Source organism: Lonchura striata, chromosome 1A (assembly GCF_050655825.1).
Source record: "Lonchura striata isolate lonStrDom1 chromosome 1A, ASM5065582v1, whole genome shotgun sequence".
In the NCBI taxonomy this organism is placed as follows: domain Eukaryota; kingdom Metazoa; phylum Chordata; class Aves; order Passeriformes; family Estrildidae; genus Lonchura; species Lonchura striata.
Window position 1 is genome coordinate 64,629,883 of NC_140741.1, and position 10,914 is coordinate 64,640,796.

The 10,914-nt window shown below is 37.9% G+C and overlaps 1 protein-coding gene across 4 annotated transcripts in view; it reads left to right on the plus strand.

The window, feature by feature from the left end:
- PTPN12 (protein tyrosine phosphatase non-receptor type 12) overlaps positions 1 to 9,668 on the plus strand; it is a 68,977-nt gene extending 59,309 nt beyond the window's left edge. The window contains exons 13-18 of one of the 4 annotated variants that reach the window (XM_021548341.4): positions 736 to 1,700; positions 4,654 to 4,731; positions 6,042 to 6,130; positions 7,095 to 7,125; positions 7,641 to 7,757; positions 8,365 to 9,668. In XM_021548341.4, coding sequence (XP_021404016.2) covers positions 736 to 1,700; positions 4,654 to 4,731; positions 6,042 to 6,130; positions 7,095 to 7,125; positions 7,641 to 7,757; positions 8,365 to 8,426 — 1,342 coding nt within the window. In that variant the 3' untranslated portion in view covers positions 8,427 to 9,668. The remainder of the gene's footprint in view (positions 1 to 735; positions 1,701 to 4,653; positions 4,732 to 6,041; positions 6,131 to 7,094; positions 7,126 to 7,640; positions 7,758 to 8,364) is intronic. The other 3 variants (XM_021548340.3, XM_021548339.3, XM_085569324.1) reach the window with 3 other exon arrangements.
- The last annotated feature ends 1,246 nt before the right edge of the window (positions 9,669 to 10,914 follow it).

The following is a 10,914-nucleotide window of genomic DNA, read 5'->3' on the forward strand; positions in this document are numbered from 1 at the left end:
TCATCAGTTACACTAAATGTTTGTAGTCAACAACTCTGCATCTAATCTGACCATATACTTGAAGAGCTTCTCTTTTTCAGTAGCTTGAGATGAACTGCAGTTATAAGTGCTTTGGCCTTGCTAATATGCACTGTAATTTGGATCATAAATGCTACTGGAAATATTTTTATGTTGTATGTACCTCATGTCAGCTAAATTTGGTTTGCAACTAAGCAGAGACTATCAAATAAACAAACATAAAAATAAAATCCCCTTGAACATGTACAGAAAAATAAAATTAAAGCAAGATACTCAATGTTAAGTGGGCTGTAAGGATTTTTTTTTTAAGAAATCTTTCTTGGCTTTATTGAAATTTGAATTCCATATGTCAAGTTTCTCAGAGCCACTTAAGGAAAAAAGTAGTGAAATACTGCCACAAGAGGGCCTGTCTTGCAATGTATTTGCAAAATGCTTCTGGGAAAGGATGTGAGCAATCTTTGAACTATTAGTGAGGATTAGTTGTGGTTTGAATGATTGTCTTTGTGATATTCTGAAAGACATTTTGAGTATGTTGACTTAATTCTTGCCTACCTCACTAGTCATATTCTGTAACTGTTTTCTGTGTGCAATGGAAATTCTGTGTGGAGTCTGCTATTGGTATTACAGCATTAACTACATCAGTGGGGGATGGATAGATACCTAAAATCTTGTCAAAATCCAGAAAATTTTGACAATTGTGTCTTGGTTGTTTTGCAGTTGCCTTGTAGAAGGAGATGCTAAAGAAGAAATCTTGCAGCCTCCAGAGCCTCAGCCAGTACCACCAATCCTAACACCATCTCCCCCATCAGCTTATCCAACAGTCACTACAGTGTGGCAGGACAATGACAGATACCATCCAAAGCCAGTTTTGCACATGGTTTCATCAGAGCATTCAACAGACCTCAATGAGAATTACAATAAGTCCACAGAACATTCAGGGAAGAACGAACCCAGCGAACACACAGAGAAGAGGCTGGAGCGCAACTTAAGTTTTGAGATCAAGAGGGTACCTCTTCAGGAGGGACCACGAAGCTTTGATGGGAACTCCCTGTTGAACAGGGGACATGCAATTAAAATTAAGCCTGTGTCATCCTGTGTAACTGAGAAGAGCTTTAAGCCACAGGAACAGATTGCAGGGGATTCACTTGTAGATGCTTCTCAAAACTCGTGTATGGAATACAGCGTGCCACAGTCTAACACAGCCTTAATACCTTCACCAGAAAGTCTGCAGAGTCAGCAGGTGTCTGATACCCCACCCAGACCAGATCGTCTGCCTCTGACAGAAAAGGGACACGCCACGTGGTCGCTGCAAGGGCCTGAAAACGTACTGCGTACATCCGTGTCTGAAGAGTTGTCTTCAGACCCCTTGTGTCACGGTGTTAAAACTCTCTCTCTAGCATCAAACACCCCAGCTGAACATCCTCCCAGTGATACTGTTGATCATACTCCTCTTTCTGTTCGAGCACCTCTCTGTTTTACTAATCCTCTCCATGCAGATGATTCTGACACGGATGAGGTGGACTTTGACAGAGCCATGAGCAAAAGCACGTCCAACGTGTCAACCGCAAGTGCCACAGTCTCTGCTGCCACTAACACTGAAAACATTTCTGCCAGAAAAGTATTGCCAATGTCTATTGCTAGGCAAGACTTAACAGCTGTAACATGTTCTGAAGATGGCAAAGGTAGGTTTCACTGAGGTTCAGAAGTGCTGCTCTTTATCTAGCTGCATCTGTAGAGCTGGACAACATAAATTTCTTTGCAATTCAGTTTTCTAAATGTAAATTTAATCAGTGCAGTATGGCAGCTTCAGAGAGGGCACAGCTCTTTTCCTGACAGCTTTCAGTTTGCATGTGAGCTATTTTTGGTATAAAGTACTACAGACCGTGATTAGCTGCTTCAAAAGCTGTACAGTGAGCTTTATTGTGAGCATTTGTCTAATGCTTTATTTATAATGCCTTCCTGTAGGTCTGTATGTCATTGTAGGTTTCTGTGTTATTATTTGGTGCGTATTTTTTCTCTATGCCCAGTTTCATGGAAGTGTCTATAATAATCGGGGGTTGACTAGTCAAAGCATTTTCAACAGGCTTGTACAAATACATAACAATTTCATGCCTATTGGTTGATGTGCTGTTCCTAAAAATGTAGATGTAACCTCATTCACTGCCTTGGTCTTCAAAAGTTGCTCATGATTTGGCTCCTGCATTTTAATAGCGTTGTAAATATTTAGCTGTGCTTTCCTCTTTTTCTGTACATGGCTGGGGGTGACAAGCTAATACAACTGTTCATCTAAAAATCCAAGTTATGCTTTATTAGCCCTTTGAAAATTATTCAGTGGCTTTTTGTCTTTTACTACTTTTTTGAGGGTTTTTCTTTTTGGTGAAAGTTTGCAAGGTAGAACATGATATATTAAAGGCAAAAGGATCCCAAAACATGAAGGTGCAGATTTCAGTCAGGCTGGCACACTTAGAGCAGATGGAGGATATAGCTGGGAAGAACAGATTAGGCCTTGCCAACTGCTGTGCAAAGCCCAACAAAACAAGAAGTGAGGCTGTGGAGCTGAAGGAAGAACATGAACTTCTGGATCCAGCTCAGACTCCTGTGCTTGGAGATACTTATAGTGATGGCCTCACCTCAGAGTCTGTGCAGACTTCATGACTTTCTGTAGTGAAATGGGGCTCAGTGTATGATGCAAGATGCAGAACCAGCTGAATTGAAAATACTGGCTTGGTGAACTGACTGTTCACCAGAAGTGAACAGAGATGTGAATGCTTTGCAGCCTTAAAAACAATCTGTTTATGTAGATCTTGATATAGGCCTGTAGATATTGTAACCTGTATCTATAGATCTATAGATTTTGGTTTAGATTGTGTAAACACGGGACAATACTTGCACAAGCCTGTATACTTTTAACACTGTGACTTAAAAGATTCTCTGCAAAGCTGACAAAGTCCTTTTGTCATAGTTATTTCAACTTTGCAATCAGTTCTCCTTGGATTTGTTTTATAGATTTGCAGACTATTGTATTTTTCCTTTTAGCCAGATTTTTTTTCTTCTTTCCCAGAGCAATAGTTGTTTGTCACTGTTTTGAAATTATCACCTCTCTGTGCATCTTATTTTGTAGATGCTATAGGAACATGCAAATAAGTGATACATTATAAATATGAGAAAGAATTGGAGAAATGTCACTCTAGAATTTGTTTCATGTAACTGTGTATCAGAAACATCTTGAAATAACAGCACAGCCCTTGTGCTGCTGGTATGTTGATGGTCTCACAGAAATTGGTTAAAATTCTAACATTATTTTTTTTATCATTTATCTCTTGTTAATAAGGGTGTATCTCTTCCCCATTTGTTTGATAGTGAACACTTCCCATTTTATATTCTGGTTGCAGATCTTGTAATCCCACTGGGGCTCAAGAATATAGGGTTAGATCGCTTTGCACCAGCGATCCTAAAACAGTAATCCTAAACCCTGTTTACAGTGGCTTTCTCATTTTCATACTGGCTCAGTACTCTTCTGAATCTGGGAATGTGGCTGCAATCACCAGTTAAACTTGTCTGTGAACTTACCAGCACCCTAATTGCCTAACCATAACTGCTGGTGTGCATGATCTTACCACACAGTTAAATCCTCCTTTTCATTCAAATGAAGTGAAAAACAGCTGTACCCTGAGGTAAAAGGAAAAAAAAAAAACAAGAGAACAATACAACAGAAACAACACCGAAAAAAAACCGCTAAAAAACTCACTTGCCCCTTAGTGCATATCCATGGTGACTTTATTTGATGGTTTTATAGAAGCCCTTTCTGTTAATGAAGGTTTTCTTGTGCTGTATGCAATTCTGGGATGGAGCAGGTCTCAGAAGTCACTTGGAAGACCATGGCTTGTAGAATTTGGAGGGATTCTGTCCCTGCAGCAGCTGGGGATGCTGGCAGTCAAGCTTCATGGCTTTGTTAGTTGAAATGTGTCTTTGTATTTTTGAATCCTTTGCAGAATACAGTTGTCAGATGAGATTTCTTATGGCAGCAGCTACTTTAAATTGTTTTAAACCTTTAATTACTACTCCAAGTTTCTTAGCAGGACAGAGAGGGGCTTTTGCTGCCAAAATAGCTTGTGTTAGTGCACTCCTGGGAGGTGAGAGGGAACAGACTGGGGACAGGATGTGGTACTGGCACCAACAGGAGCCATCTCCTCAGGCTCCTATTTACCCTTTGGCCCAGTAAACCTTGCACGAGGCTGTTTAACCATATCACAGTGGTGTGGGAGCCAGTGGGCTTCAACATGGACTTGGTAAGCAAAACTGAGACCTGAAAGAATGAACAAAAAGTGTTCATTTGAGTTACTGCGGGTTTTTGTCCTCCAAATTATTTAGACTGAAAATGTTTTAGATTTCTTGCTTGCATAACACACAAACTGATCCTATGCCCTTAATATAATGTTAATGTTGTTAAATGAAGTTGCTCCACACTGTTAGTGTGGTAAACCAAAATGTTTTATAATACTTGGAACAAATATTTCTTTTGTTTTAGATACTATACCAAGCTTAGGATCATCACATATATGAAAATATCAACTTCTGAAAGTCTAGAAGAAAATCTATGTTTTTTAACTTATCTAAATGTCATATTTGATTTAGATGCTGATGCTAATGAAGATTCCTCTCCCCCACTCCCAGAAAGAACACCAGAATCATTTGTATTAGCAAATGAACAGAGTGAGTTTTTGATATTTGGTAATAATTGGAGATAAAATATGAAGAGCATGTCAGTATTTTATTTGAGTACCCCTGCTTTTTGGTTACAATTGTTGGAACAATTTGTAAAATGGAATGAAATATAGCATGTGCAGTATCTTATTTTGGGATTTAACTTTTGCACACCCTTGAACATAGAGAAATTATTTTTAATTTTCTGGCTAAGTATGATGTTGTATCATATTTAAGTAATTGGGGGCTTCAAGATTAGTAGAGCTGGTTTTTGGTCTGGAGGGTATGGAAATGAGATGATACAGTGGGAAAATGCAGTAGGGTTAGGGAATTTCCCAGCTATTTTAGTTTCCTACTGCTCCCAGGTAGGGAGTGGGTATGCACATTAACAGTGTTTATCTGATCCCCCTTTCTTGGGCAAAGGAAACATCATGACACTTCATTCTGCACTGCATGTAGTGAGCAAGCCCAGTTAGTCAAGTTTAATGTAGTTCACTCTTTGACTGTGTCAAAAGGGTAACTGCAAGAGAAAGCTGACAGAGATGATGTGCTTCTGTCATAGTTCATTCATCAAGCTAGTAATGGCATGATTGAAATGAAGTGATAAATTAGGCTGATGTTTGGTACCTTCCAGAAAACCTAAAATGATATCATTATTTACTGAGACTTTCGTTTAGTGTCATTTTGAAACTCAAAAAATTTAGGCCCAAGGAGTTAATCTAAATATTTTCAGCATAAAAATGCTGAAGTTTTGTAAATGTGTTCTTTGAGCATCGTAAGCATAGGTAGTTCAGAGTCAAAGTGATCCTTTCTTTGGATATGACAGACCTGTTGTTTTTCTGTGACCACACAAGGAACAAAGCTGTTTTCTTTAAAAATCTCTCTCCAGGACTGGAATCACTAAAACCACTTCCATTTTGTTTGTCTTTTTGCATGATGTCAGTGAAGGACAGGTGTGGCTGTCCTGACTCCCGTCCTCATACTTAAGAGATCTGAAAAACACATACTATTACAGCCCAGCTGATGTAACAGAAGCTCTAAATTGTCTTTGAAAAGGGAGCCAATTCCCCTGTTGATTGGGAGCCCCCAAAGGAACAGAATGAATATCCACAATGCAAGCACTGTACTCTTGTGCTTGGAGTTATATTGTGGCATTTTGCCTTTTCTGGAGCACTTTTCATGTAAAGAGATTTTCATGCTTTTACAGGCATTTAATTAAAAAAAAAAAAAAAAGGTTTAGAGCACATTTCTAATGCTATGTACTAATGCCTCATCATGAGGAGATCAGCAGTGTGTTGAGCTGATTTAATTCTTCCTAGGCACACCCTTGCTGAAGCCAGTTGTGATTGCACAGTCGGAGTGGAACGTGCTGCGTGATCAGCACCTGCCTGAGCAAACAGCCTCCCCAGTAAGTGCAGCAGACAAGTCTGTACTCATCAGTCATTTCTGGTTTGGTTGGGAGCTACAACAAAAAGTAAAATACATACTTGTGAGAGGTTGCAGCTGTTGGTCATCTACAACTGGCCAGGTTTTCCTCTGCCTGAGCTGCTGAATTGATGTGAAGAGCATGTTTTCTTTCCAAGAAAATGATCTGTTTTTCTAAGGTCAGCAATATTTTTAAAAGGAATACTCCTAAATATATGTTAAACTATGGCCTTAAGGGAGTAAATATGCTGCTTTTAGGGAGCTTGCTGTCTGCCCTTAATAGATCTTAGGCCAATTCAAACTGGAAGAGAACAGCAGTCTCTCATCTAAACTTCTTCAGGGCCTCAGCCCAGGCTAACCAGAGCTTTTTCCAGCTGGGTCTTGAAAACCTCCAGGGATGGACACTTCTTATAGGCAATGTGTTTCACTGCCTGAAAATGGGTTTCCCTTTTGTCCATATTTATTTTAAACAAACCATTTTAAGCAAAACAACTATCAGATTTCACTTTTCACTCATCCAGCTCACAGTCATCATGCATGAACAGTTGGCAAGACTTTAAAAGCATTTAAGTCCTTTTTACATTTGTCCCTTTTTTTCATGGGCTCCCTCCCAATATCTCACTTAAAAATATGACAAAAAAGATAGATGTGAATTTTCAGGGACTGTAAATGTAGTGTGAGAACTAACCTACCTAAATTTTCAAAAAAGTTGCAGTGTCATATTTTCAAATATTTATTAAATACTAAGGTTCTAATAGTAAATTCTTATACTAACTACTGTAGCATTTTCTGTCAATGTTGAATCAAGTAAAAAATGTAAAGGCAAATAAGTATTTCCATGAATGTTATATGGTTTTGGTGATGTTTTCATAATCTTAAATTTCTGACTTTCTTTTAGTTTTCTGGAAGTGGTTTGTGTAATTATTTTCTATATCTCTCATTAACAGGGTTTGAAAACAACTTCACCTATACTACCTGGTAAGTGGTGGAAGCTTTTCTAATTTTGTGTTCAAAATACAGTTTTCCTACTGAACAACAATTTGCCTGAACTTGGTGTTTGCTCTGAAGATATCTAAGCATATTGTCAAATATACTTCTATTATACTAAATGTATTGTTACCTATGGTGTCTAAGCACCTTTAGTTTAGAAAGAACGTGAACTGAAGTCTTTGTTGATGTATCAAATGGCACTGTAAGCTTTTGCTATAAATAGATGCTATGTGGGATTTCAGCTATCCATACAAACTAATACAAGAAAATAATCCAGATATGGAAAGCAGGAATATATTGCTGTCACTGAACATTTACTTCATAAACAATTTTCAAGTTTTGCTTTTAGGAAATGAGAAATTTGCTTTCAAAGCTTTTTTTTTTTTTTTTTTTTTTTTGTAAATAATATTTGCTGCCAGTTGTTTTCTGGACTGTAATGACAAGTGGCATTACACAGTGGTGACTAAGTGAATGTTACAGTGAGGAGTCTGTGTGTTTTCTAGATCGTCCTGAACGAAGCAACAAAACACCAACTGACATTTTACCTCAGATTTCTTTCTCTGGTTCCACTGACACAAGAGGTCAAATTTCAGAATTTCCTGCAGAAGTAACAGATATTGGTAATTACAATTCTTTCAAAATATAATTACTACATGAATTAAACAGGGGATTCACTATCAGTACTGGTTTGGATAGCTGCTACTACTGCCACCCTCCAACTTACCGAGATGCAGAACCCAGACAAATAAACCTCCCTAGTCTCCTTCAGCAATGCTGAAGGAATTTTCCCCAGAATAAATGATGAAATAATTATTCACTTCGAAAAAAACCTGAAGTGTATAAAATATAGAATTTGTCAAATTGGTTATAATTTTTGTAAAGTTTTGTAAATTTTTGAAAACTTCCAGAAATAATATCTGATAACAGCCTAGGTATGCAGAGAAGGAGGGGGAAAAAAAAAGATAACAAATGCTGTAATACTGTATTTAAAGAAAAGTACTTTCCAGTGGGGTTTAAGTAATGGTGTACAATTTTTTCATATTTGTATTTCCTACAGCTAGAGTGACTTCAGAATTCCATGTATAATGAAGCTGTTTTCTAGCCCTGAGAGTAAATCTATTCTGTAAAAGCTGAAGCCATGTCTTAGTGATTTTCTGACTGCTGCCAGCCTTTGTGAGCCTGTGTTGTCCCAGCAGACACAAGTATTAAAGACATTTTTTTCCTTAGGTTTTGGTAACCGCTGTGCAAAGCCCAGGGGACCAAGAGAGCCGCCCTCAGAATGGACATGATCCAAGAACCCATGGACATACTATCAATAAATTATACTGGAAAACTCAAGTGCCACTGAGAACTAGAGAAATAGTGTTCCACTTTCTTGGGGACAACTAACACAGAGCAGTGTAGATCTAACTATCAATGGTACATCTTGCAGTGCATCCCACGCAAAACCTGACACATGGTTCACAACAGTGGATTCCAGTATTACAACCTTTTGCTGGGGCCATCTACCTGCCTTACTACACTTAGGAGAAAGTATTACATATGATTTATTTTGTAACTTCAAGTATTATTGCCTTAATGTCTTTTAACCCTGTTACACGCTGCTTGTAGACATATGTTAATATAGTAATACTTTTGACAGATTGTGTTTATGGACTACTTTTTGCTAACATTTGATTACCATGTATGCATTATTTTGTATATGTACAGGGCAAGTAAGTATATAATTTGATAAAGTTGCAATCATAAAATATTAACAGAAGATGTAAGAAATCTCTGCATGATCTAAATTTTTGTGTACCTTATTTGTAAGTTATTTGCCCTGACGTTTTAGAAAATAGTTTCTGGGGTTTTTTACAAAAATTGCTGGACACACACAGCCAGAATTGCAGGTTAGCAGAGATAAAGATTGTAATGCATTTTGTAAATTGTAAGCAAAAGGTTATTTTTATATTATATACTGTTTAATTGTCAGACCTGATTTGTTCTGGTTTTCATCTGGTCATGGAGATTCAGTAAGTGCCTTGGAACAGTATTGAATTCTCTTAGCCTGTGTATGTTTCTTCAGTGTTTTGAGTTCATCTGGAATTAGATTATCAAAAATATTTGTATGTTTCTTAGTATATTTGACCTGCCAGTAAAAGAGAAACCATTTTACATAATCTACACTCCTTAGTTTTCATTTTAATGTTTCATCAGTTGCAATCTTTAGAAAGTTCATCTCTGTCACCTTTCTGTATAGTAGGGTTTTACGGTTTTAATATACAGCGTGTTTCTAATTTTGGAAAACCAGAACACACTGGTAAAAGGACTGTTCAATACCACTGTCTTCTCTTACAGATGGGGAATACAATTTATGTTGTTCAGCGACTGTGTATGTAAGAAAGCAACTTATATGAAGGTTCACCTGGAGCCCTTGCAGCTACACTGTATCTTGGCAATATATTATGTCAAGAGCTAATCCTTATAAGGATTCCTTACTTAAACTTTTCTGTAATACAGTCTTTAAATTAAAGAAAGTAAAAATCTCACTCTGGGTGTTTTTACTCTTAGGAAAGAAAACTGTGTCCAGAAGCCAAGTGTAACAGAGTGAAGGACAGCAGTCTGGCTAAGCTTACAGATCTCATACTTGAACAGAACACTGACACTCGGAACCTTATTTTTAGTAACTACTTTAAAAGTTCTGGCTAGCAAGAATGCCAGAGAAGCAAAGAAGAATGTTCAGAATAAAATGTTCATTTTAGGTAGTGAAACTGTATTAATCTGAACTTTGGCTGGAAACACTGTCTGATCTGCTACTTGTACCTTTAGTGTCTGTGGTAGAAGAGAGTAATGCCCCGATAGCAGCTCTGTCATAACCTCCTGAAGGTACATAATTGGCAATTACTGTCTCTCTGGATTTAATCACCATATGCTTGGTGCATGTGACAGACTGCCAAGCTGGGGAGCTCTTTCAAAGAACTGTGTGCACTATAAATATTTCCCATGGATGTAGTTTTGCAGTTGTTCATATAAAAATAAATAATTTGATGATATATGCCATCTGGGATAACCTGTATCAGCTATATTCCTGACTTGTAAACAGTTCAGACAGCTGGAATGTTCTGCAGTTGGCAGAATAAGGCTGGCCTGAACTTTGTCTTCCTTCCCTCATGTTGCAGATGATTAGCTCAGACTTTCACTCTTACAGAGCTCCTGTGGATTTGTAAGGCAAGACGGGCTGTCAGCACCTCTGGGCAGTCCAAATCACTGGAACATTTGGGGGGAAAAAAATAAGAAAACTTCCAAATATGTATTAGTTGTACTTTTCAAGGATCCCTTCCATAGTTGTCCCCCAATAAAACACAAATCTGTGCAGGTAGTAGATTTTTCTGGTTTTCACTGATGAATTTCACTTAACAGCAAAGGCTGACCCAAATCTGTGCACTATACACAGGTCATCTAGTTATGTTAATCTTTTCTCTCCCATCTTTGTTTTGCACAGATTTGGATCAAATTCCAGGCTGAGTTTGTCACAGGAAAAAAAAGCAGCTTTTCTTTGCTTTAGTGATAAAAAACTCAATTGTCCAGTATGGATTTCTATTTCTTTTGACAGAGCTGATTCACAACTTGCTGTTCCCTGCTTTGGGTTCTATATTTTCACCTATTGTATTTCAGATAAGCTGGCAGTTTCAAGAGCAAGGTGAAACCTGCCCAATGTCATTACTTTGTGTATCTACTGTTGAGGGTGGTGCAGAGATAACTGCAGCTCTGGATGCTTTACGCTCAAGAGTTTCA